The sequence below is a fragment of the Opisthocomus hoazin genome, chromosome 27 (assembly GCF_030867145.1).
Source record: "Opisthocomus hoazin isolate bOpiHoa1 chromosome 27, bOpiHoa1.hap1, whole genome shotgun sequence".
Taxonomy (NCBI): domain Eukaryota; kingdom Metazoa; phylum Chordata; class Aves; order Opisthocomiformes; family Opisthocomidae; genus Opisthocomus; species Opisthocomus hoazin.
The window spans coordinates 266,690-291,645 of record NC_134440.1 but is presented as its reverse complement, the minus strand read 5'-3'; the positions used below and the strand labels follow the sequence as shown (position 1 = coordinate 291,645).

Sequence of the window (24,956 nt, the reverse complement as noted above, 5' to 3'; positions counted from 1 at the left end):
TGATGGGAACTGGATGATTAACTTTGGATGAAAGCTAATTCACGTTCTTCAAGTAGCTTTCAAAAGCAAAGCTAGTGTGTATTTTGCTATTGGTAGTCCCCGACTCGTCGCTTACAGACAAGTTTCTTCCTGCAAGACCCCTCTGAAATTGCTCATGGCAACAGGAAATTAAGATGTTTAAAGCCAACTGGGAGCCATGAGAAAGCCTGGAACATTTTGCTTGCTTCAGACAGCGGCCCACTGGACAGCGGGATTTAGGGACCACTGGTGCACGGATGTCATTTCAGCTGTATTTGTGCGATAACATCATCTTTTTTTACTCTCTGGAAGATTTAGTCACTGTTTGAACAGCATGCATACTCAGGTCCGTGTAAGACATGCTGTTGAACTCTTGAGAAAGGCTGAAAAAAAAAGTTACCTGTACCATTGAGACTGAGATTAGAAGCAAAGCTCATTCTACAGCTTAAAAGAAGCCTGCTCACTAAAACCACATTTTCTTTCTGAAAACTTTGTGCTTGGTACGGTTGTGAAAAATACTGAAGTATTTCCCAAAATTTTCTTTGCATTTAACAGTGCTTTGTACTCAGTTAGTTCAAATAAATATTTGTAGCGCCAATTTGTAAGTTGTTCAGGAGTTATGTTTAAGAGTTCTTCTCAAGCTAAAGTAAAAAAAGTAAGCTTTTTCTTCCCTTACATTCTTTTTTTGGAATCTGCTGCTAAAATGCTGTGAAGAGTCAAGATTCAGAAAGTTAGTTACTTCTAAATACTTAAGCGGACAATATTCTTTTACCTATAGCAACTGCCATAGCCTACACAGCTGGTACGTATGCTCCCTTCTACTCTCTCTTGCTGTTCACCGCACTTATCACAAAGACAGGGGAAAAAAGTGGAAGACAGATAGAAAATTAATAATTAATTAGATTTTCAAGAAGCCCTCTAGATACGTTCCGTGAAACATGGCAGATAGCTGGGGGTGAGGAGAAGGTGGTAGACCACAGACAGGATATAACTTTATTTTGAATAGAGCTTGTCTTGCGTACAAACTAAATGCCCCCCCCCCCCCAAAGTAGTACAGAGATAAAACACTGCCAGGAAAAGAAAAGTGGTCGAGGCAAACGCAACAGCGGTGTTTTCGAACGCGTGAAAACGAGCCCGGGTCTCAATCTTTGCACACATAACCTCCACGCCTCTCGACAGAGGGGCACAAGGACTCCACTTTGGCATCGGCCCCACGCAACACCTCCATCTTAAGTCCTGTCGTGAATTCAACCCATCTGGCACTCTCCAGCCAGCAACCAGTTTTTTTGTTCCTGCTTAGCAGGTCCCCTCCGTCCGTGGCCTCACCCCTCCGCCCTTCGCCCCAGCCACCGCAGACCCCCAGGGTTTTCACCGCCCCGGGATGGGGAGCGTGGCCGTCGTGTTCCCCCCGCAGCTCGCCCCACCGGGGCTTCTCTCGGGACTCCGGGGACCCCCGGTACCCTCGCTACCAGCCGCCCCTTCCCCCGCCACCGCCGGCCTCCCCCCCCTGCCCCGGGGCTGCCGGTGCCCAGCCCGGCCCGGTGGCCCCAAGTTTCTGTGTTTTTTGGGGGTTTTTTGTTGTTGGTTGTTTTTTTTTTTCCCCCGGATGCCCCATCTTTAGCATCGGTCGTTCCCTCCCCTCCCCCACTTCCCCTCCCCCGCCTTCCCAAGTCTCTGGGACTCATAATCTGGCTTTGCTGACATGCTCTGCTGGCTGTGCCTATCGGGCAACTCCCAGGATGCACCCTTCGCTCCTCCCTGGCACCCCCTCCGCCGTGCCCACCCGCCGCTGGTACTTCCCCAGCCCCCCCCCGTTCCCCTCCCCCTCCCCGGGCCGTGACCGCCCCTCCCAGGCCCGCTCTTCCTCAGGCCAATTCCCCAGCGTCCCTCCGGGCCTTCTCCTCCCGCGCCGTGCCCGGGCCCTGCCGCCCCGCACCCCGGGGGTGAGGGGGTCTGAGGGGGGGGTGGGGGTGGCGGCCGTGCTTCACAGCCTCCCCCCCCCCGCGGTCCGCGACCCCCCCCCCCCGCAGCGACCCCCGTCCTCCCCCCTCCACCCCCGGCCCCTCGCCCCCCCCGACCTCCCCCCTCGCCCCTTCCCCTCGGGGGGTGTCGCGCCCCCGCCCCGCTCCCCAGGGGCTCGGGGATGTCACTCACTCTCCTCAGCCCCCTCGGAGCCGCCTCCTCCTCCTCAGCGGGGCCCGGGCCGGACTGGGGCCGTGGGGGGAGGGGAGGCGGCTCCCTCAGGTGGCCACTGACAGGAGGAGGAGGAGGAGGAGGAGGGAGGAGGGGGCTGCGCGCGCAGGGAGACCCCGCCTCGCGCCGGGCTCCCTCCCCTCCCTCCCCGTGCCGCCCCGCCGGCGGCGCGGGACTCCCGGGGTGGCGCGCGCGCCACCAACCGTCACCTCCTCGGGACGCTTTTCCCGCCCACCCCGGTTGCTAGGCAGATTTGGACAAACTTGCGCCTCCGTGCGCCTCGCCCCGCCCCCTGCTCCGGCCTGGGGGGGGGGTATGTGTAGTTGTTTTATTTATTTTTTTTTTTAAACGAGGTACGGACGGCTGCAACAGCGAATGAAAAGCCGGGGTTGCCCACTCCGCTAGCCAATCGCAGCCAGAGCCCGCCTTCGGCCCGCCCACGTACTAAGCGGTGTGGAAAAGGGGCGGGGCGGCCTCTTGATTGACGGGTAGCCTGGCCAGTAAACTCCGCGTGGCCCTCGGTGGGTGGGGGAACGGAAGCCAATGCGCGGTGCAGGGGGCGGGGGTGTGGCCCGCGGCCGGGCCGGGCTGCGAGGCGCGGGGCTCCACCGCCCCCCTCACTCCCCTCTCCGCAACCCGGGCACCGCGGCGGGGCAGGGCCGGGCCCCCCCCGCCCGGCACCGCGCCGAGGCCGGCTGAGGTGATGCGCTGCCCGCGGGGAGGGGCCGGGGCCGGCAGCCGCCCTTATCCGCCCGCGCAGGCCGGCCTGGGGCCTCCGATAGGGGCCGGCGGCGGGGTCGCTGGGCTCCGTGAGGCGGCGGGGGGTGAAGGGACTGGCGGGCTGCGCGTCGCCGGGGGCTCCGCAGCCCGAGGCCTCCGCTGCCCAAGGGCCCTGGCCGTGGCCGAGCCCCGCCGGAGCGTCGCTGAGCCGTCCCGGCGGGGAGGCAAGCCCCGGCAAGCCGGCCGGGGGCCGCGGGAGCCCGCGGTGGCGGTGACTCAGCTGCGCTTCCTCCGCGATCTGGGTCAGGGGTGCGCGGAGGCTGCGGCGCCGGCGGCCGCGCCTCGGACAGGGCCCCGCTGCGGCCCTTCCCGGGAGCGGGTGGGGGGCCTTGACCCTTCTGGCGCCGAAGCTCGGCCGGCTCCCGGGGGTTCCCACACTGGGTCCCGGGGGGATCCCTCACCCTGCCCGAGGGTCCCTCAGCCTGCCCGGGGGTTCCCTCGCCGTGCCCCAGGGGTCCCTCACTGGGTCCCGGGGGGGTCCCTCAGCCTGCCCGGGGGTCCCTCGCCGGGCCGTGGGTCTGCGCGGTGCGTGGCATCGCCGCGGGTGGGATTAGCTAAATCCACCCGGTCACGCCAACGCGCAGAAATGGGAACAAAGGAATTAATAAATGAACTTTTCCCCGTGAGATGCCCCGAAAAGCTGCATTCGCACAAAAAACGTCCTCAGAGCTGCCAGTTTGCAGCTACCCTCACGGTCTCTGACATAAGCCTCAGGACTCCTTATTCAGCATTTTTAGACACCTGCAAGTGAGCTTGTTCTTAGAAGGAAAAAAGAATAAATCTTGGGTGAAGCAAGTTTATAATCGAGACTAAATAAGAGTAACAGGAACTACATTTTATTTGTAATGCCAGCACCAATCTGTCACCGGTTATTTTCCATATAGCATTAGATGCAGCTTCGTATTGGGTTATTTGGGTACTTGTTTCGAAAGAGTAAAAGTGAGATAATCCTTATTATTTTCATTCATAATCTTTAATAAGCCTAAATCGGTATGCTTCCCATTTTACTAGGGTAGGTGAGGCGGAAGGTGTGTAACCAAGGCTTTTGCAAGAAAAGAGCAGCAGAACCCGCACTGGAATCCCGGCCTCGTCCCTCCCTCTCCAGCACGCCTGCTCCTGGAGCACCTTCAGCCTATGGCCAGGGAAGTTCCAACACGCTCAGCTTGTCATCGCTGTTTTCCACTCCAGATTAAAGATTCACCACTTCTGTTAACACCTTTGTGCTCAATATCCTTTACGAGGCTGAACACAATTTTTCTTGTTATGAAGTACCCTCCTCCACCCTTTGCACAAGGCAATGAGAGCTACAAACAGCAACTAAGGGTTAACAGCGCAGCTCACAACCGGTTCTCCCAAAGCACGCAAAGCCACTGGCCTCACCTCAGGCCGTTCAGAACTTCATGGTTCGCTGCTAAGGGCTGGATCCTGGGGAAGTGCTGCTTTAATCCGTGCAGAACACGCACAGGGATGCCTGCTTCTCAGCTTGCTCCACTGCCTGTGTCATCGGGAGCATTTCAAAACAGGTCCAGCACAAGGCGCGTGTAACTACCTAGAATCTAGGTAAAGTTATTGCCAGAAATCTCTTCCCCTGGTTGGCCACAATTTTACCGAGGTGATAGCAAGCTTTGCCTTCCGCAACGGTGGTACCCAGTGGTCCTGGCAAACACTGGAAGATCTGTTTTCTCCTTTATGTTTCGATCCTGCTCAGGGGTTGCGTGGAATAAACTAAATAAGAGCAAAAATACTTGACAAAAGAAAACTTACAGTCACTTGTGCAGCAGGCTGCGTCTTCATTTTGCTTTGTCAGCTCATGACAAGCCTCTGCAGAGTAAAATACAAAGAGGATCTGCTCTGGATGCGTCCCCAGATCTGTCAGGCAAGTACCCAGCTGTGGTGCCTCTTGTATTTTAGATGCCTTTCACGTGGAGTTTTGTCACCAGGTGCATCCCCTGCGAGGAGCTGCTTCGGAGGCGGTTCCAGTTGGCCCCGACAGCAAATGAACAAGGCGGAGCGGAGAAGGCGACGATAGCTCTGTTTACGCCAGATGCAGGTTTTTTTCTGAGGAAGGAACTGGAGATAACCAGGGTGAGGAGACCAGAGTGTCAGCATAGCCGAGTCTTATTTTTGACAGAAAGGAAACTGCCATTTGGGTTACAATTTTCATACAGCGAGTAACTTGTTGGGACAGAACCTGCTCGGCTTCTGTGCTGAAATTCAAGGGACCAGCTCAGCAGCTCAGGTGACATTCTGGAAAGGGACAGTACGCAGCAAGTTATAAAACTTTCAGTTTCTTGAAAGTTGTACTTGCCGACAAATTAATTCAGCAGTTTTCTTCCTTTGAGATTGAAGCTCCAAATGTAGAAATACCTGCCAGAACCATTCAAGTTTTGGGATAAAAGACAAAAAAGCAACCTCCATTAAACCAGATCCCATTTGTGAAGATCCAACGGAGTCAGCATCCTTCTTGACCAACAACCGCAGTGAAAAATGCTTCCGTCCTAGACCAAGTAAGAGAATTTCCAGGTGCTCGGTTTGCCCCAGGCTCCCGCCGGGGATGCAGCCGTTGCGGCGCAGGTCCGCAGCCACCCTCGGCCATCTCCAGCATGCCAAGGCGAGCCGTCAGGCGGGCATTTTCCAGCAGGAAATCCTGGTTCCAGGCAGAAGCCCTTGGTCCAGCTGCAGGCAGAGCAGTGATCCATCCCCACGCCCCCAGCACCCCTCCGCAGGGCTCCTTCCATGCATCCACCAGCACCCACCGCCCCCAGCCCTCCCATCCCACAGCCAGGACTGGGCCTCGAACAGCTTCTGACGCCGGGCTGGGCGACAGGGCAAGTCACTGCCGCCGCATAAACCGCGTCCTTTGTAGGCAGGATTGCCTGCGGATCAACTGAAGGGATTCGTATTCTACAAACTGCTAGAAGAAGTAAAATTAAACTTTATTTAAAAATTCTTCTAATATAGAAAACGAGAGGAAACAAAGGCAACAGAGTAATGCCGCCGGTTCCACCTCATTACATGAGTTACTGTATTTACAGCTTCAGGAAGGAGCACTGGCAGGAGGTACGCGTCCTGCTACTGACGGAGACCTACAAACACTTAACAATACATTGTACAGACCTGACGTAACATTTAAAGGGTCACTGCAGGAAACAATTAAATACACTTGCTAAGACAGACAGTAGAAGAGCACAGACGGGCGTTCGTTCATCCCGATTCCTCCACGTGTTCCCAACAGCCCGGACTACCGACACGACTCCCTCCTCCCTCACCCCTGCAGCACCAACTGCCGCGCGTTGGAGCAACGGCTTCACTCCGTACGACTGGGAGGGGTCGGCACAGTGAACTGGGACATTACTGAACTCCTATCATCATTTTACTTTCTGGAGAATTGAGAAAAACTGAAGGGAATTAAAGCAGTGAGGTCACACGGAAGACGTTGTGCTGGACTCCAGGCGGCCCCAGGCAGCAGAGCAAGTGCAGCCCCAACATTTCACCGGTGCTCGTTTCTGCTCGTGGTGGCACAGGGAATGGTGGTGGCATATGGGATGACAGGGGATGAGCTTCATGATTTTTACTTTATTTTTTTTATTTCCCCAGCCGCCAGATGGACCTAGAGTTCCTGCGTACGTGGGCCTTTCTGATGTTCATCGTGTAGGAAATGAAATACAACAGGCAAACACTTCTTCAGACTGCATTCTCTATACACATAGAAGTTTTTACACTATCTACAAAACAGTGATTAGATGCTTCTGTGTAAGTTCTTGCTACTCATTTAAAAATACTAGAGAAAAAACTGTACAGTTCTCTAAATTACATCTTTAGAAGAATAATTTTTTTTTAGAAGTTCATAAAAGACTTCGTGTTTGTTTCTATAGAGAATTAGATGATTGGACAAGAAAGATTAGAAATATGTTGTTCAAATCAAGTTAGACAGACCAAGCACTTAACAGAACATTATCTGTAAACTGTAAACTTCTAGTTTTCTGTTCAACTTTACAGACGCATTCGAAAATTAGGAAGAACTTCAGTTATGAGGTCCTTGTTTTAATCTCTGCTACATACAAAAGATACTGAAAAGCAAAAACTATTAAATAATTTAATATACAAGTGTAGTTAAAAAGCACTGTACATTGTAACAAATGTACATTGAATTTCAGAGATAGAAAAATCACCGAGTTATTTTCAAATTTACACAACTTGAAATCCTGTGATGGGAAGAGGACTCGGGGAGCAGAGCAGGGGTCTGGGCTCCACGGGGCTGCGGGTGCCTGCGGCCGAGCGCTGGTCTGTGCAGAAGCAAAGCCCAGGTGGAGCTGGCTGGTCGCGGGCAGGGAAATCCCAGGTTGTGATGTCAGGAGGAACAAGTTCAGTTCCCACATTTAACAAATGGTTCCTGCTAAAACCTGAGCGCGCTCACATCAGAAGCGAGCAGGCAGCCTTTCCCTCAAGCACTTCCTTCCCTCCCAAGAACAGACCAGCGAGGGATTTGAATACCAAGCAGCCTGGTTCACACACCAGTACCGACAGCGAGAAGCCCGAGAGCTGCCACTGCAAATGGCTCGTGGAACACCATCGCCGGCTCTGCAGGTCCCCAGGCAGCGAGATAAGGTCAGGAGACGCAGCTGCCTGAGCGGGCACTGGCGGACATCTCACTTGCTGCAAAATGCCTCTCAAACTCAGCCCAAACCACAGCTCTCTCGAGTTGGCATTTTTTAACATTGCCTTATAGAAGCAATGCTTTTTTGGCCAACATTTCAAGCAATTTATTATAGTTGCGATGGGCATGAAATTGGTTAAGTAACAGCCTCAGACTGGATGACACAAAGACAAAATGAGAACACCCGGATTGCCTGAGCGGGACTCCAGCAGATTTCAAAGTACATCTTCTTCAGTTACTAGACATTCCTCCGCCGCTACGAGCGCTGCCAAGAAAACGGCCGCTGCATTTAGGTGCTTCAAACCAGGCACTGAGTTCTTGCAACTCAGTGACTTACGGAGGGAACAGCCAAAGAGAGATACTGCTTCCCATACACCAAAAAAAAAAGGGAAAGACTTAAAAATAGTCCCTGGGTTATCAGTAATCCTAAGGTAGGATTTACCTGCTCATTCCTGACCAAAATCCAAGCCCGTGACAGCGGCTGAGCTCATGAAGCTGTTCTGTCTCCAGCAGACGCCCACAGCAGAGCCTGGCTGTCTCAGACCCACGAGTGGAGCGAGCGTGAACCCCCTCCTCGCCACAGACCAGGGCCACCCGGGCAGCACGCTGCCGCCAAGGCGCCGGCACAGAGACGGGCTCCTGGCAGCTTCCACGGGAATGCCGCAGCAGGCTGGCTGTCAGCTCCGGGGTTCAGAGCCTTCGAGGGGGCAGCAGCCCGCGAGAGCCGCGTGGCAGACAGAACATGAGCCCAGTGAGCACGCGATGCAGAACAGGGTCCATCTGCACAGACTCTTGCTGTATTCGGTACCTCCAAACACCCTGCACACTAAACTCACAAATCTCTTTCCTAATTTTTGCATTCTAAGGGAGACTTTAGCCAGCACTGATTTTTTTCCTTGCTAACCCAGTAGTAAGACTCTTTTCCTACACCAATATTGCAGCCATGTTTTCCCCCCTGAAGATTTAACAAGGCCTAAAATATATACGGCTTCTGCAAGAGTCAGTGTCGGAGAAGAGGATCTAAATCGGCATCGCATGTCGAGCAGAGGAAACAAAATCCCACTGTGGTAACTGGACAAGCACTTATCCCCTTAGTATCATTTAGTGGTAAAAATTGCAGAGTTTGAATCACAACAAGCCAAGTGTCTGTGAGCTGCTTCTAGACAGGGGACAAGACTTTGAAAAAGAATGACCACAGGGCTTGGACTAGATGCGCTCCAAGGTCCCTTCCAACCCAAACCACTCTATGATTCAAGGCAGAGTTCACTGTACTCCTCCTACAACAAAAGTTCTAAAGGTCTGAGGGGGTGAAATATTTCCTCTAAAATATTCTCCTCCTCAGAAGCAATCACAGAAAGCCCTACACAAGTAATGTTTCTAGTGGGTTCCTTTTCCCTGCCCCTTTTAAGCTGGGAGATAAATATGCAGAGCTACCCAGAGAGAAAAACACCTTTATTCAACCCCACGAACCTCACAAGCTTTACACGGCACTACGACAGGCTGGCACAGATCCTCGCTATAAAGCTGCTGCTGCTTCATGGAATTAACAACTCCCAAACTGTTCTCTGCAGAACAAACTCAGGCCTCATCTCTCCTGTTCGGAGACAGCTGCAGAGGCACAGGCAAATGCAGTGAGAATTCACAGCTGAAGAGTTCAAAAAAACTGAGAACAGGAAAGCGAACATACAAAATGTAAGTTTTTGCCAACGGCAAGACTATAGTTTGGTTTTTATCATAAGCCTCTGGCTTATATTGGTTTTAACCACCTAGTTTAACTCTGACTTCAGTCATTTGTAAAAATCATTAAGGCACAGATGCTGCCTTCCCTCGGTGAGGCTGCAGTGAAGATGCAAAACGCTGTTTCCCAGTTGCTTGGCCACGGAGGGACCAGACTGGAGGACAAGAACTCTCCTCCTTCCCCACAAATCATGAGAAAGCAGCGGAGGTGGAGAGAGCTGTGGTTGTGCCTTCCCCTGTGCGGGACTGGACCCGGCGCAGGGAGACATGGCAGGCCCTCCTGGGGCCGAGGTGGTGGCACGCTGTCACACACGCGTCTGGGACGGGGAATCTGCTTCTCTGACACAGCGCAAGCCAGCTCCGCTCGGCCCGGAGGCCGTGGCATCCCTGGCTGCAGACATCCTGCCCGTCGGAACCCGGACCTCGCCAGTCTCATCCTTACCTTCCCTGCAAGGCTACAGACAGCACTGGCAACGGCTTGCGCACAACGAGAAGGAAAGAACATTACCTCAAAAATTAAACGTAGAACTTTAGGGCACCCTACAATCAATCATGATTTAATCCAATTGTTCCCAGGAGTGGAAGGGCGCAGACAATATGAAGACTGGCACGCATCACACTCCAGGAAGGCTGAAGTGTTTTGAATACAACTGGTATTCAAAACTGTGCGAGTCCTCTTCACTTCCCGTGACAGTTTTTAAAAAGCAGGTATCTAACAATTTAAGGAACAAGTGTCCTTTGGACTAAACCTTAATTCTCAGTAAGAGGAAAGCAGATTAAAACCAGTAGGTATATACACACTAGCTGTATATTCACACACATTATGTAAAAGCAGCTTAAAATGCCCTTCTCACTTTGCAAGTCTATGAAATGTACGGTGTCTTTATGCAATCTGTTTCCTACAAGGCCCTCACTAGAAGAGGAATTTGCTGCCTTTTCTTTGAAGAAAAGATTTTGCACGGATTTTTTCTCCTTTTTTGGCATTTTTTTTTTTCTTTTCTTTCTTTTTAAACACACTGTCCCAATAGTTATATGCTTTTTCACAGGAGACTGGCCAGGCTGGTGGTGGGTCCGTTCTGTGCCTGGAACTGTACGGGAGGTGGTCCATCTGTCCACTGAAAGACAACAAACAGCATGAAAATCCTACAGCCACGACCCGGGGAGGAGTGGCAGCGAGGCCACAGGAAGGAGCTCGCCACACAGACGTTCGCTACTGTGAGATAATTAAAGATCTCACCACGAGAAGCTGCGTATCAGGTTTGACCTTGTTTTCCATGCGTGGAGCTCCCGTCCCTTGAAGGGTATTTCTCCCAAAGCCACCCCACGTGCCCATTGTTCCAAACCTAGCTGACTCCTGCGCCAAATCCAGGGTCACGCGAAAGCATTTCCTGCTCTCGCAGGTAAAGGTCAGACCCTCCACACACGGGAAACCCCGACTTGCACCAGCCTGACGTTAGATGCGTTTGGGCCCATTCCACACTGCAGCTGTAGGGCTTCCAGAGCAAGTAAAGCCTCTGGTTCTCACTCATTTCATTGCTCAAATATTTTTCTCTCACATTAGTCACAATCTTCTAAAACGGGCAGGTTTAATATTTGTTTCTTAACTCTCTTCACCCTCCAGATTTTTAATCCAGCACACGTTATGGTAAAGCTAGCGATGGCAAGTGGAGGCAGGGGAGGCTGGAGCACTGGCTCGTGTCTCCGTGTCGGGACTGCGCCCACGGATGGAGAGGGGCCCTGGCTGCAGGGGCCTCCCAACACGGGCTGCACCGCAGACACCTTCATTCTCACAAGTCCCAGGAGCCCTTTGCGAGCAAAGCCAGCAAACAGCATCCTCCCATTGGCCTTTTTTCCTCCCTTCCTCTCCCCAAAAGGGAATAATGGGAAAAAGATGTCAAGTTCCTCACATCTCACATTCCCATTCAGACATCATTTCAGTCTAGAACAGTAAATTATCTTATGCCCTTGCTGAGCTGCAGCTTAGGAAACCATTCTGTATTTTTAAAACAATGTTAAAAATGTTTCTGGCAGGAAGGACATCAACAGTTCAAGTCCAAAGAAAGCTGCACCTTAAGGCAACGGCTATGCAGACACCAAATGGTCTATTAACTGGAAATTCAGATTTACAGATTAAGTGGGAAAAATCGCCCCCTTAGGAACGCTGAAGTATCAGTCGAAAGTGTGCTTTCAGCAGTGTACTACACATTCCCCAGACCAAGGCAGACTCGATGACCTAAACATTAAAATTAAAACCTGAGAAGATGCGAAGTTTCTTTCAAAAGTAAACGCTGTCACCAAAATGAAGCAGCCACCTTCTACAAAAGCCATTTAAAACAGACAAGTTCTGGTGTGCTAAGAAAACGCTTCTAAGAAACAAAGACCATACCCACCAAAGAAACTTTATAAAAGTGAATTAATTGAGTCACTTCCCTTTCCTGTTATCAGTCCAGTTTAAACACTAGGAAGTAAACCAAATTCTGGCAACCCAGAGAAGTATGCTCAGCAGAAAAAAGGAATAGCACAGGAAAGCAAAAGCACCTTGTTTTGCCTCAAAAACACTCCTAACCGCAAGATGAAGATTGCTTACCGTGATGAGATTGTGTTCTGGAAGACTGCAAGCCTCGATGTGGTCCTGGAGGAGCTGCTGGGAGAAGTTCTGATGCATCTGTGCTGCCTCGTGTGCGTCCATGGCGTTTCCACAGGCTTTGTTCAGGTCTGAAAGACAACGGCATCGGGCGCTCACCAACAAACACTCTACTTCAGCTGAGCAGCTCTCCTACCTGCAAGGACTGTTCCCTGTATTTGATGACCGAATCATTTAAACAGTCAGTCCACCAAAGTCCGACCAGTTCTGACTCAAAACCCCTTTCAAGAGAAGCGTGGACGTACGGGGAACGGGAAGCCTCCCCTTTCCAATAGCACTGGCAGTGCACATTGCAGGATTTAGTGTTACTTTAGTTTCCAATCATGAAAAATACCATTACAGTAGCTCTACAAAGAGGAAGCAAACTCCTCACTCCCACCAAAGCCCCTGTGCAGCTCGTGTTTGTCTGTTCAGCTTCCAGCTCCATCTAGTGGGAACAGGGAAGAGGTGGCAGTCGCTCACTGCAGCTCCAGGATCCAGCAACACGGGTTTCAGCGGTCAAGCAACACTTTTTCTGGTGAATCGTTGCTTTTGAGGGACCACAGAAGGCTGCTGCTTTGCACACACTGTGAGCTGATCCTAGTGGCTGTTTTCTGTGAGGCTTACTCACAGGTATTAGCTCAATCAGATTTAAAGACTGGTAACTGACTAGGAATCACACAATTCCAGCTACAAATTACAAGCAGCAGTGTCGCAGGGGCTGAGATGCTGCATCTCCTATCAACGAACATGAGGCTGTGCGTTGTTATTCCTCATCAATCACCCTTTCTTCAAGAGCAGGTAATTAGTTCTAGAGAGGAAGCTCTTCTGGAGCATCAGAGCAGAATGGAAACTGCCTCTCGCTGTTCCCGAGCTCATCGATACGACCGGAGGCAAAAGCAGCTGAACACGGGGCGGCGTTTCATCTACAGCAGACTCATCATTGTACTATCGCCATGTTTTGTACGTGAACTACTACTTGGAAATGAAGAAGCAAAGCATCTCAGTAGCCTGGAAGCGGTTTTGTAGCAGAGGCAGCAGCAAAGCAGAAAACAGGCCCGGCCGCCGGTGCTCAACGCAGAGCACCATGCTTACAGTAAACATGACAATTTAATAGAAATTGAAGCTGCAGGGTAAGTTCTTGGAAAAAGGGTAGAGTTACTGCTTTATTTTCTAGTGAGAGCAAATCAATTGCAGCATTAACGCTGACGGTCTGCCAAGAAGCTAGTCAATATTTGAACAAAGCATCCTGGGGCCTGTGTAAGTCAGATTAAACAATATTTATGTATGAAGCAATATAATAGTCTTTTATATTTATTAAAGCCCTTGCACAGAAGCAAACCCTAAGTGAAACTTAATCAAATGTTTACTACAACTGGAGCTGCAGTCAAAGCACAGCGGCACAGCAGCAGAATGGATGCTGCAGCTCCCCGAGGGTCACCAGCTCAGCTGTTTGTACCCCGAACTGGCGCCCAGCCACGGCGGGAGCAGCCCACCACTGCCTCGCGGCCGTCACATGGGATGGATGCTGGAGCCAGGGCCCCCTCGCCCGGGCGTCTTACAGCCCCCCAAAACCAGCTGCAGCGTCCCACAGCAGCGCCAGAGCTGCAGCCCGACAGGACACCGGTGGGCCGAAGAGCAGTCACCAGGAGAACCACCTTGCACTTCCGTTGGGATCTGGTAACCCAGCAGCCTCTCGGCGAGTGCTGGCATGGGCACACATCCCCATCCTCCATCCCCAGGCAGCAGCAGCACGCTCCTGGCCGCTTTTTGTAAGCGCAGGACCTTCTCCTAACTTACCTCGCAGCAGAGCCGAAGACCACAGCTGCACGGACATATCTGGTATCTTGCTCGCAAGCTGCATGGCTGGTACGACCATGTTATTACTTTCCTGGTGAAGAGCAGAGAGCAAAATAACATGGGTATTTTTTTTTTCCCTTGCGAATAGACAGTACATAGATATGTTAAATTTGTGATAAAAAATTTGTCTACTTTAATTGCTGCCATGTTCTAGTGAAGAAGTGGAAGCGCTTAATGGGACAACCACCCAAACGCAGCACCTAAAGCTGCCTAGAATTCTGCTCTGTCCTAGGAATTCTGGTCTCTGCGTTGTGCAAGGTAATAGAAATCTCTCAGGTATTCTGGCATATGGTGAGAACTAAGGAGCCTGTACCCACAGTTCCTTCCAAGCCAATCCCGCTGAATGATGTTGTTGTCCTTTATTCAGCTCCTTTTTTCAAGTGATTTCAGGCATTATAGAAACACACACTTCTAGAATAGACTTCAAACACTACTACTTTGTTAAAGCATTATTAAGCATGCAAATTACAGCTACAGAATTATGCAGGTCAATAAGCTGCCAACTTTTAGCGGGCTACCAATAAACAAGCATTCTTAAAATAAGATTAATTTCACAAAACGTCCTGATGTTCTTTGGCGAACGACAACTCAAACACGGGAACAGCAGAGGCAGTGAAGGCTTACCCTGTGATTCCCTAACACATAGAATATATGACCCAGGAGTACGAGCGAACATGCTGTTAATCGATTCAAGTCTTCTGCATTTGACATTTTCAGTGTCTCTCGCAAGAATCGTCTGCCAAAACAGAGCAAAAAATAAAGAGTTTTGAAGACTCTACTTTCTTCTCTCCAGTACGTAAGAAACACCATTAAGGACAGAATTAATCCAATCGGCAAATATTAGCACTTAGGAATAAACGTGTGCTGCAGGTGACCTTAAACAAAGCTCTTAATTCCCAACCCTCACCTTTCATTCAGCAAAAGTGACTGTAACAGAGGTCCTCTCTGAGGAGCTTTTGTTTCAGACGTGCCACCGCAGAACACTGCGCGAGCATTGCTATGAGCATTCAGAACTAGAGAGATCTAAACCGAACAGTTTCACGGTATTTTCCCCCAAGTCAAAACCACAAGGTTGGTTAAATCCACAGGGAGCAGGGCTAGCAGGTTTGAAAGCAAGGCCTCAGGGTTTTCATTTTTATCTTAAAAAGCTTGATTTAGTTTCTCCTTCCCCCCCCACCTCCCAAGCGTACCGATTCATACTCACTTTGCCTCATTGTATCTTCCTTGGAAGAAGGAGAACAGGCCTCGGATGTAGAAAGCCGCCGCTCGAAGACAGTGAGAGCTACGGACAAAGCAACGCGCTGAGACCCGGGCACTGTGCAGTGCTTACGCGCGCTTCAGGCAGACTGCCAGCCATCTGCCTAATCATCACGTCTCCAAACAAAAGGTTATAATTAACGCACGGTCAGAACTTCTGCCTTGAATAGAAGGTGATTATTTTGTTTTCTTTTTAAAAAAAGCCCGCTACAAATCCAGTATTACCATCACCAATGCAACATCAGCATGTAGATAGCTTCTGGAATTCTCACCTCACGGGAAAATTATGGTCTGGATTTATCCTTTCCAATAAGCTGTACAGCTGCAAAGCGGGAGGGGAAAAGAAAGACAATCAGCGTTTCTCACATACACAGGCTGAGGGTACTGACAGCAAGCGTCTTTACAGGAAGCGCACACCAAATCAAAATGGTGCCAGTCACCACAAACACCCTCAAGCTCACTTGTGCTGAGTAGATCGCAGCACAAACATTCCAACATTAGTTTTCATGCCCACTTTGATCCTAAAATGAAGTTTTATACAAAATATGCTCAGACTTTACAGAACGTTCTATACAACGTTAGTACTTCCTCAGAAGACATTTAGCTGTCATGTCTGAGCTGCTCAAGACCCACAAGTGCTGTATCAGATTTGCTATTTAAATAAAACCAGAAACAAACTACATAAAAAGAAGCTCAACTTTTTAAATTGTTCTTTTTGCTCACTAAGCTTTTTAACAAAGTACTGTGTGCTTGGTGAAGAAGTTCATTTACAGCCTCTTCACAAGACACCTGCAAGCACCGCTCTGAAAAGCCACTACTGAGGGATCGGACACGTCACTGGCAGAGTGCACACAGCTGAATTCTCGTGTTAGTACAGCTCCAGGCACACCGCTGAAGCACAACGACCACGCGTGTGCATATACCTGTTTCTGCATGTTTAGTTAAACCTTGCAAGGTTTTAAGTGATCTAATAAAAGCCCTAAACAGATGGGAACTGAAGCGAACAGGTCGAACGAGTCGAGATGAGAGAGCACACCGCACACTTCCCAGTGGGAAGCTCGCCCGCCCCATGCTGCAGAGAGTTCGGGGTACGAACCAGAACACTCCGCTTCGGTAGTGTGCAGCCAGGCCAGCTGATGCCACCGGTTCCTCACCGTTAATTGACACTACCCTGAAGGAGCTGCCTGGCTGCCAGACGAGGCACCGCTTTGCAAAAATGCTCAGAGAAAAGAAAAATCCAAGCACAGCAGCAGTTTTCTCTCCAAGAACACTCTGGCTTTCAGAACGAGTCAGAAACGAGCTTACCTCTTGGTGCCGGTTGCCTTCCCTGATGTACACACTGGCTAAGTTTGTCACAATAAATGCCCACAGCTCTTGATGTGTAGTGAGCTAAAATAAACAAGATACCAACAGCACAGTCAAATACTTCAGCATCTAACCCAGGTTTTGCTCACCCCATATAAATCACTGATTTGGTGTCCGGTATTGTGCTATTAATTAATCCTCCTGACCAGAATTGTGATCAGCATAGAAAAAAAAAAAATGAACTAGTGCAACTCAGAGATGATCTCCAGATTTCCCTCCCAACCTCAACTGTTCAGTGACCCACGCAACACCTGCAACAAACCCGTTTCCACATTCAACATCCATAGTAAATAGTTTGGGAAGAAAATCTTACCCTGAGTGCTGTAGTAAATTGTGCTTCTGCATTGTCCATGCAATTAACAGAAATGCAGTAGAGCCCCTGTAGAAGAGATGACATTTCTAAGGTAACACACGATATAATTATAGCAAGCCAAGAATGCAAAGAAGAAAGGCATGCACAAATCCACAGTAATCTCAGGATATTTGCAGGAAAAAAGGTAACCAACAAGTCTTAATTTTGCCTGGATCTGGGAAAAAATAAGCAATTTCTACACAAAGCCCTTCAAAATAGCATGTTCTGGTAAAAAACACCCCATTTACTTCAGAAAACGCTCTTAATTTCTTACACTACTCAAACAGCAATGCTACACAAATTCTTTCCCTTACACAGTTCCCACAGCATACCACATGCGCAGTCTGAATCGCAGGTATTGACCTTGCACACTGACTGTCCTGCCACACGGCGCTTTTTTTCAAAAGGGATTTGACTGGCTTAAACAGCACTGGGTGCGAGTCCCCACGGCGGGACTGGCAAGCGGACGTGGACCCCTTCCTCAGTGGGAAATCTTGCCGTCTGCCGCACTGCGTTCTCACTGGTTCCTGGTGATGAGTATGAGACCTGCGTAGAGCTTTCCAAAGAGTCCAAAGTTTACTGCTAATCCTAGACACTTACTAATAGAGTGTGCAGCTGGGCGGCGTGGTTAGAAAACAGTCTGGGAGACTGCTGGCAGAGCTGACAGACTTGCGAAATCTGTTAGAAAAAAAATAGTATTTTAACATACTTCTCCATTTCGTTTTACACCCTAAATCCATCTACTTGCATCATGGATGTCACTCAGTGCGCTTCAGCGACGGGTTCCAGAACCCTAAGTCACGCTCCCAGGTGAAAGCGGAGGCCGGACGCGCCTCCAGCCAAGGAACGCGCGCTGCTCCACACTCCTCCCACACAGACCCACACGCAAACCGGGTTCCAATCCTTTGCTTTGAGCAGCTCCACTATATGGTGGCACCACCTGCAAACCAAGCCACAGATCTCTGCTGACACGCTCCGGATTCGAGCTGGCACGCAACACAAAAACTGGAATCAAAATCTTCCACAGGGTATGTGCCTGTGATGAGTTTTATGAGCCAGAACCACTGACTATTCCTTTAGCAGGCTAACTTCCCCCCACCCCGCGAGCACGTTCATGAGCAGGCTGACAGCAGAGGCTGAGACGATGCAGCGGGATGTCCTATAAATCAGGGACGGATGAACAGGATTTAAAAATGACTGAGAACGGGAAGAAAGCACAGTTCTTTCTTGCATTAAGTAACACTGGTCCCTCTCTTCCTGCCCCCCAGACCATGTAAGAAAAGGAAAGGACAGAAAGGCAGTGAACCTCAAAAACTGCGAAATACTTGGACAAGACAGGAAGGCGAAGAGGAAGAGTTAGGAGCCGCCCTGTTGTGAAGCCAAGGGAAAGGGAGAAGACAGCAGAGTCGCAAAGTGTTCTTAAATAAAATATTTAAGGGGAGACTAATTCCACAGCTTCAGAGTTGCGGTATCCTCAGCACCGCTAGGCCTGACTATATCCGCTACTCGTTTAGCACCACTGGAATCCACACCTGAGCTGAAGCATCTTCCTCAAGACCGAAATGCCCGTATTATAAAAGCAATCACCACATACATCCACAACCAGGGAACTGACAAAACCCCATTTTTACCTCCTGCAATGCTGTGGCTTTGTGTCCCGTGACAAGCCGACACATGATAATGTGTTCCAACAAAATAACTTGGAAAGATGACAAGATAGGACTGCAGTCCAACACTGAAAAGGCAATAAAACCAATTCAGTACGTGAAGTTCAGACAACATCAACATCCTAACCACGCAGCTTGCCCCGCACCCAGCCAGCTTCCTCACTGGCAGGGGAAAGCTAGGAAGTGACATCTTTGGCTGGATCACCGGGCGTCAGGAGAGTCAGCACACTGCCCAGCTCCTCTGCCACACGCCTCGGAGAGGAGGGTTTTAAGCAAAACCCAAACCCAAACCGAAACAAAAACCCCGACGCCTGAACTGTCAGGAATGGGCTTCTGAGCACCAGTCGAGGAAAAACTCCTCGGGAACACACGCTCGTTTTAGAGAATCAAAAGCCTGGATAACCAAATACAGGGACAATGAGAAAGGCAGCATGAAAATGCATGTATTTACTGCTGAGTTACAATAAAAATCCCCAAAACTTGATTTCTATATCCAAGTTACCGTCCAGTTTCAAAACAAAGTTCTTCGATGCAGCAGAAACAGACTGACAGCAGGCTGTCTCAGGGAGCTAAACAAGGTTGCTGTGTTTTTGTTTCTTTTAATTTTAATTAGCAACAAGTAATGGAATCTTGCAGCATCAGTTAAACGACAATCCTTGTCCTTACTTTTTAGTTTCTCTAGCTGCATGAGTGCTTTGTCTGTGTACTTCTGAGCCTTCTCCAGGTACCCTGCTTGCATGGAATGCATCACTGTCACCTGCCAGAAAACGCAGAAAAGATTACAAAAAATTACGTTTGTAAAGAGAAAGGGTCTGGGAGTTCACACCGCTCCTCAGCTACCAGCTTTTCAAACTCACTTTTGACATCATTTAGGATTATAACCATATTCAAGCAGCGAGGCAACCGGTTTCAGGAATTTGAAGTCAAGATTGACACTCCATTGGTAAAAATACACCAACATAGCTCTACGTCGTACAAGTTAATCCGATTCTATTTGGCTTGGATATTAATAAAGTTACATTCCAGTTTCCAGACTTCTCGCACAGTCTCTTCAAACACCGACATCACTGCAAGCAACAGTCTCACAGATGCTGTGGCAGAATTAAACTGTCAGCGTAACGTAAAGCAGCATATGGTCTGCAGAATCCATCGCTGCTAGCTCCAAGCGATTTTTAACCAATTCCTCATTAATTTGCAATATACATTAAGTAAAAAAGAGCTTCTCACCAAGTAGACAAGCACACACATGTGCTCCTTGGGCAGCCAGTGAAAGAGATCAGCGGGGTTGCTGGGCAGAATTTCATCATCGTGCAGCGTGGAGATGGTCTGGATGCACTGCTGAAGCTGTTTCAGGCACGGCTTCACACTTTTCACCTGCGAAAGAGGATTCGCATCAGACATGGCTGCTGCAGCCCAGATGCCGGAACATTTACGTAGCTGGGAAAACTTGCCAGGCAATAAATAATCTCCACATTCAGGAAATTAGTTCATGCATAAATCACAACGCCAGCGTGACAGAACCGTGACTACTTTAGGCCCGTTCCAGGATTAACAACAATCAGCCGTTCATATTTGCTCAACAGACGCTCAAAATGTTTTCAAAATTATACACGAAGCCCTTTATCTCCACCAACACTACACGGAAGCAAGAGTGGCCGCCATGGTTATCAGCGCATCACAGTAAACCTTTCCTCAGGGAAGGAGTGAATGTAATTTCTTCACTCCTCATTTCATTCATGATTAAAATCTATAGAAATTCAGTTTCGTTAACAAAAAGCAAGATGCAGCAAAAGAAATCCCCCCAAATCACCTCAGAGTAATAATTAGCTACTTTTGCAGCAGTGCTCTGTGTCCCCAGTTCTCACGCGGGAACTGTAAGAAGCCCAACTCGCACGGACCTGCCCCGCGTCCAGGTAATGCGTGACCTGCAGCACCAAGAAGAACACGCGTAACGACTCCTTCTGGATGGGGTTTCCTTGCCAGTTTTCAACTATCTGCCCGCAAAGGGTAAGGAGAGGGTGCACCTCCTGCAGCTTCCGTTCCATTAGAAGGAGCTATAATTTAAAAGAAAAATTCATTATTTTTGTGCTGAACAGTTCAAACACTCGGAGAACCACAGCAGAGCCCCAGGCACACTGATCTCTTAAAAGCAAAAACAGACTCAAAGACAACTTATTGCAAGAGCCCCAGCCCCTTCACATGACCAGATTTTTCAGCCCTAATTACCAGGGCTCCAGTGACAATTGGCACCTATCCTTTTTCCTTCCAGAAAATTATTTGTCGTAATTAATAAAGGAGGAAAAAAGCCAAACCTATTCACAAGAATCCTGCACATTTAAGGTTTATCCCGGGTATATTTTTGTACTCTGCTTGCTCACATGAACAAAACAGAACATACAAAGCACAGATAAGCATGCAAGGTACCTTAAAACACACAGCTGCTCTGTAACTCGCATCATACTAGTCAAACAAGACAACAGTTCATTTAAAAAGTACATCCAACTCACCATCCCTTTGCTTAGCAGAAACAGTGCTCTGAAATGAAACAAAATATCATGCTCAGAAAAAAATTACACAAACCACAACCGTATATATAAACCATGAGAAAAATAAATCTGGTGTTCTCCCCCTCAAAGACAAAAGGGTGTTGAGGAACCTGCCACAGAAAGCACATTTAAAAGCTAGAGCCAACAGCCCAGCCGTAGCCCGGGAATCAAAATCCCAGCCTCTCAGGTTTGTAGCCACGCTGCGGACAGCTCCAGTTACGACAGCTTCTAAGGCCAAAGCAGGCTACTGGGAAAACTTGCTGTTAAAGACAACACACAAAATTCATTTTGAAAAAAGATTCTTGAGAGTCTTAGCAGGCATTATTGGTTTTAACAGAAAAATTAAAGACTTGCAGAAACTCTTAGATCTAGGAGAACACCCAGAAATACTGGTTTGCCTGTAAAACCCACATAGAAATCACATCTCTAAATAAAACTAGACTATCTCTAAATAAAACAGAGAGAAAACCAAAATATTTTCTGTGGGAAGGGAGAAAGGTCCAGGGAACTCACCTGGTATACTCTGATCCTACCACCCGAGCATATTCTGCTCCAACTCCAAGAAGGTCACATGCAGATACTAAGTCTTTTTCAAGTGTATGTAGTTGCTGAAATAAAAAAAAAATGAAAAAAAAAAAATCACCATTTTCCTTGTAAACCTAATTAGCGATTTTTTAAAATGTAATTACTCCTGTGCTTTACATGGAGTGCTAAAGTGGTACTTGTTAAGCGTATCATCTGATTTCAGACTCATTTTCCAGGAACACCTGGCATGCTCCAAAAAAAAGTCTGGAACATTTCAAAGAAAATTTCTCAGCCCAGTTTCACACCATGCAAAGCTGTTAGAACTCGTTAAGATCATGTGCAGACCAGATCCCAACAGCTCCAGTATAACTGGGAACTGTTACATTGGAGTAACTGGAACAAGAGAGCGTGTTTTCCGGCAAGAGAAGCCGCAAGGCATGTTTCAGGGGACGGGAGAGGACGAGGCAGCTGCCAGAGCACCTCTCCCTCCCTGCCTGCCCACGTCGGCACCTTCTCCAAGCCCAGGTAGGAAGTCCTGCAGCTGCAGAGGAACAGGCACCGCGGCAAGGAGACACACAGGCCTCTGCGGTCAGGCAAAAGCCAGGAAGGAAATACCACGCAGAACAGAAATCGGCAAAGAATGCCAAGCTTCGAGGAAGGATCCTTTACAGAGGGAGGCACTGAGAAAAACGCTTAAGCTTCTTCTGAGTACTCGGGCATTAATTCATTGCAAAGTAAACAGCTGTCCTTTCATCGACAGGAAAGTAAGGCTCTCCACCATTCGCTGTTCCTCAACCACACAAAGGAGCTCGGCAGTTCCTTTTCGGGGAAGATGCTCTGCTTGTTTAAGCTCATCAGGAAGGGGGAAAAGACAAGCACAGGTGACTATTAAGACACTCTTCAAAGATAAAATTGCTTCCTAACTACTTCTCTGCGGCAGCGATCCCAACCCTCGAGTTAAACACTTCGAGGCTCTTTAGGGGCAGAGGAGAGGCATAACCTGGCAAAACTGGGGGAGTTCTTCAGCAACCACCTGCTCTGCCACTGAGCAGCTTTCTGAATATGCTCCCCACCTAACGCACCGATCACTCAGGACAATCAGCACTTTGTGAGTAGTCACACATCTGAGGTCAAGACTGTAACAAACGCCAAGCAATTTGAATCCCAACATGTGCCAGTTCATTCCTAGAAGTGAAGACGGTTTGACCTGCGCAGCTGAAGCCACGCTCAGAGCACGTTACAGAACAGGAAGCGTAACATTGCTCGGAGGCCTCTGCACCAGCTGCTTTCCCATCCCAGTTCTGCTGTGTGCTAATTAGGTTGAAAACAATCAAGCGAACACTTCAGGCTGGCAAGCTCCAATTCCAGCAGGCTTTAAGAGAACATTTACGCTTACTGCTAGCCATGAGGTGCATTTTATTTAGCTCCACCTCTAAAGCTGTATGTGCTAGAGCTCACAGAATGATCTTTGCTGCCTTCTTTCCTAAAAAGTGGGCCTTGAGCCAATCCGCACTCTACCAATGTATGACTACTTTACAGCACCAACTTTTCTTCTTTCGTCTCTCCATTAGCAGCAATGATTGGGGGGGAAAAAAATTTACAAAGGCATCCTAGCTCTTTTTGAGAAGAACACAGATATTTTCTAGCCATTTTTTCCAATCACAGTGCTACAATAGAATGTGGTCATCAATATAAATCACTTACTGCAAGTTGAAAAAGCAATCTGCAGTGCCAGTACGGAGTCTGCTGCGAGATCTGAATGGCTTTGCGTAACAGAGGTTTTGCTGTATCCACTGAATTCTGAAACAGAAACATGCACCACAGTCAACATAAAGAACAGGCTACTGGGAACCTCACCACTAACAACAACATCTTTTAAACTAGTTGTATTCTGTGTCGAGCCCCCACTGAACTCTCGCAGGTCAGGAACCTTAAAGCATGAAAAGCAACCAGCCCAAGCATTTACCACGCAGGCCCACACACCTACACTTGACTCAGTCTGTTCAAAACTATCAGCTACTGAACTCCTTTGGCCACTGTTCTAACACGCGCTTTTCTCCTGCACAGGAGAGAAAAGTCAAACGTTTGCTTTAGTGAAAGAAAAGACTAGTTAAGGCTTGTCTGGAATAAAAACAGCCCAGGAACACAACAAAAGCCTGGGGAAAACAGTCTAGGTCCCTCCTGCCCCCCAAATTAGCCTGTCGTTGTGGAAATAAGGGCTAAAAAACACTCTGACCAAGTCAACTTCCTTCGCCGTGCAAGACCTGCGCTGCAATTCCAGTAGCAACTTTCACAATAAGAAAGACCAAAAGTCTTTCAGGCTTACGCTTCAATATTCTACATTTACACCGCAGCTGACCTCTAAAAATCTCACAACTCCTATTATTATTAGTGATACACTACTCCAAGACCAATGACACTGAAATTAAACGCAGCCCCAGGCCACCCAGTCCTCCACGCACTCACCTCCTGACAATACAGCTCGGACAGCAGGCTGGCTGCCTCGAACTTCACATCTTCAAACTGGGGAATCTAGCAGCAGCAGAGTTAAGTCAATATTAAACACCGCCTGTGACGCAGCAACCCTCCAACACCGAAAAAACCCATTTACAGAACACAGGTGTCAGGAAAGCGGCCCACAACCACGCAAGCTGATTAAAAACCCCAGCTCCGTCCCCGTCCCCAGGGCCCGGCGCTCTCTATGGAGGTGTCCAGCTGTCGGAGCCCTGGCTGCGGGAGCGGGGGGCCGGGCAGCGGGGCTCCTCGCCCGGCGAAAGGATACTTGCTGGGATATCAACCACTGCAAGAGAAGATACCGGGTTAGTCCGCAACCACCACAGGCCGAGCCCTGCTGACAGGGCCCCCCCCCGGCCGCCCCCGCCCCCCCCGCGGCTCACCGCCTTCTCCAGGTGCCCGCGGGCCTGGTCGCCGTTGCGGGTGTGGTGGTAGAGGACGGAGCCGAGCTGGAGGTGGGTGCGGGCCTCCATGCGGGCCGGGGGCTTGCGGGGCAGCACGGCCTGCAGGCAGTGCACGCAGAGCCGCACCTTGGGCGGGCTCGACGTGCGGAAGTGCTCGGCCAGGCCCAGCAGCGCCAGGTACCACGACTCCCCCCCGGCCGCGCCGCCGCCCGACCCCGACCCCGGTGCGGGCCCAGCGCCGCCGCCGCCGCCACCTCCTCCTCCTCCGCCGGCCCCGCCGCCGCCTCCGCCGCCCGCCTCTCCGGAGCCCGCCGCGCCGCCCGCCGCCGGCTGCGGTTGCTGCTGAGGCGGCGGTTGCTGCTGAGGGGCCGCGCCGGCCGCCGAGCCCGACGCACCCGCCGCCACCGCCGCCATCTCAGGGCCGCCGCGACAACACGGGCGGGAGGGGCGGGGGAGAG

General features: G+C 49.8%; 2 protein-coding genes and 1 long non-coding RNA gene across 5 annotated transcripts in view; 1 reads left to right on the top strand and 2 right to left on the bottom strand.

Moving 5' to 3' along the window:
• Positions 1–2,284, bottom strand: part of GATAD2A (GATA zinc finger domain containing 2A) — a 67,690-nt gene extending 65,406 nt beyond the window's left edge. For both annotated transcript variants that reach the window (XM_075443917.1, XM_075443916.1), the window contains exon 1: positions 2,173–2,284. The gene's annotated coding sequence lies outside the window, so the exon portion shown is untranslated. The remainder of the gene's footprint in view (positions 1–2,172) is intronic.
• A 493-nt stretch (positions 2,285–2,777) lies between these two features.
• LOC142364541 (uncharacterized) lies at positions 2,778–11,979 on the top strand. 2 transcript variants are annotated; one of them, XR_012766287.1, is made up of 4 exons: positions 2,778–2,911; positions 4,008–6,744; positions 10,432–10,642; positions 11,417–11,979. It is a non-coding gene; the product is annotated as an uncharacterized LOC142364541 (long non-coding RNA). The 2 variants fall into 2 exon arrangements; XR_012766286.1 differs by having other exon boundaries at positions 4,003–6,744.
• On the bottom strand, positions 7,074–24,912 carry MAU2 (MAU2 sister chromatid cohesion factor). The gene is made up of 19 exons (XM_075444199.1): positions 24,478–24,912; positions 24,363–24,380; positions 24,047–24,112; positions 23,285–23,380; positions 21,569–21,663; positions 21,017–21,044; positions 20,408–20,563; positions 19,737–19,883; positions 19,176–19,266; positions 18,474–18,577; positions 17,443–17,520; positions 16,804–16,869; positions 16,431–16,514; positions 15,398–15,447; positions 15,073–15,150; positions 14,493–14,604; positions 13,809–13,899; positions 11,973–12,100; positions 7,074–10,500 (listed from the first exon to the last, which is right to left on the bottom strand). The coding sequence occupies exons 1-19, from the start codon at positions 24,910–24,912 to the stop codon at positions 10,426–10,428; spliced, it is 1,998 nt and encodes a 665-aa protein (XP_075300314.1). The 3' UTR covers positions 7,074–10,425.
• Between the last annotated feature and the right edge of the window lie 44 nt (positions 24,913–24,956).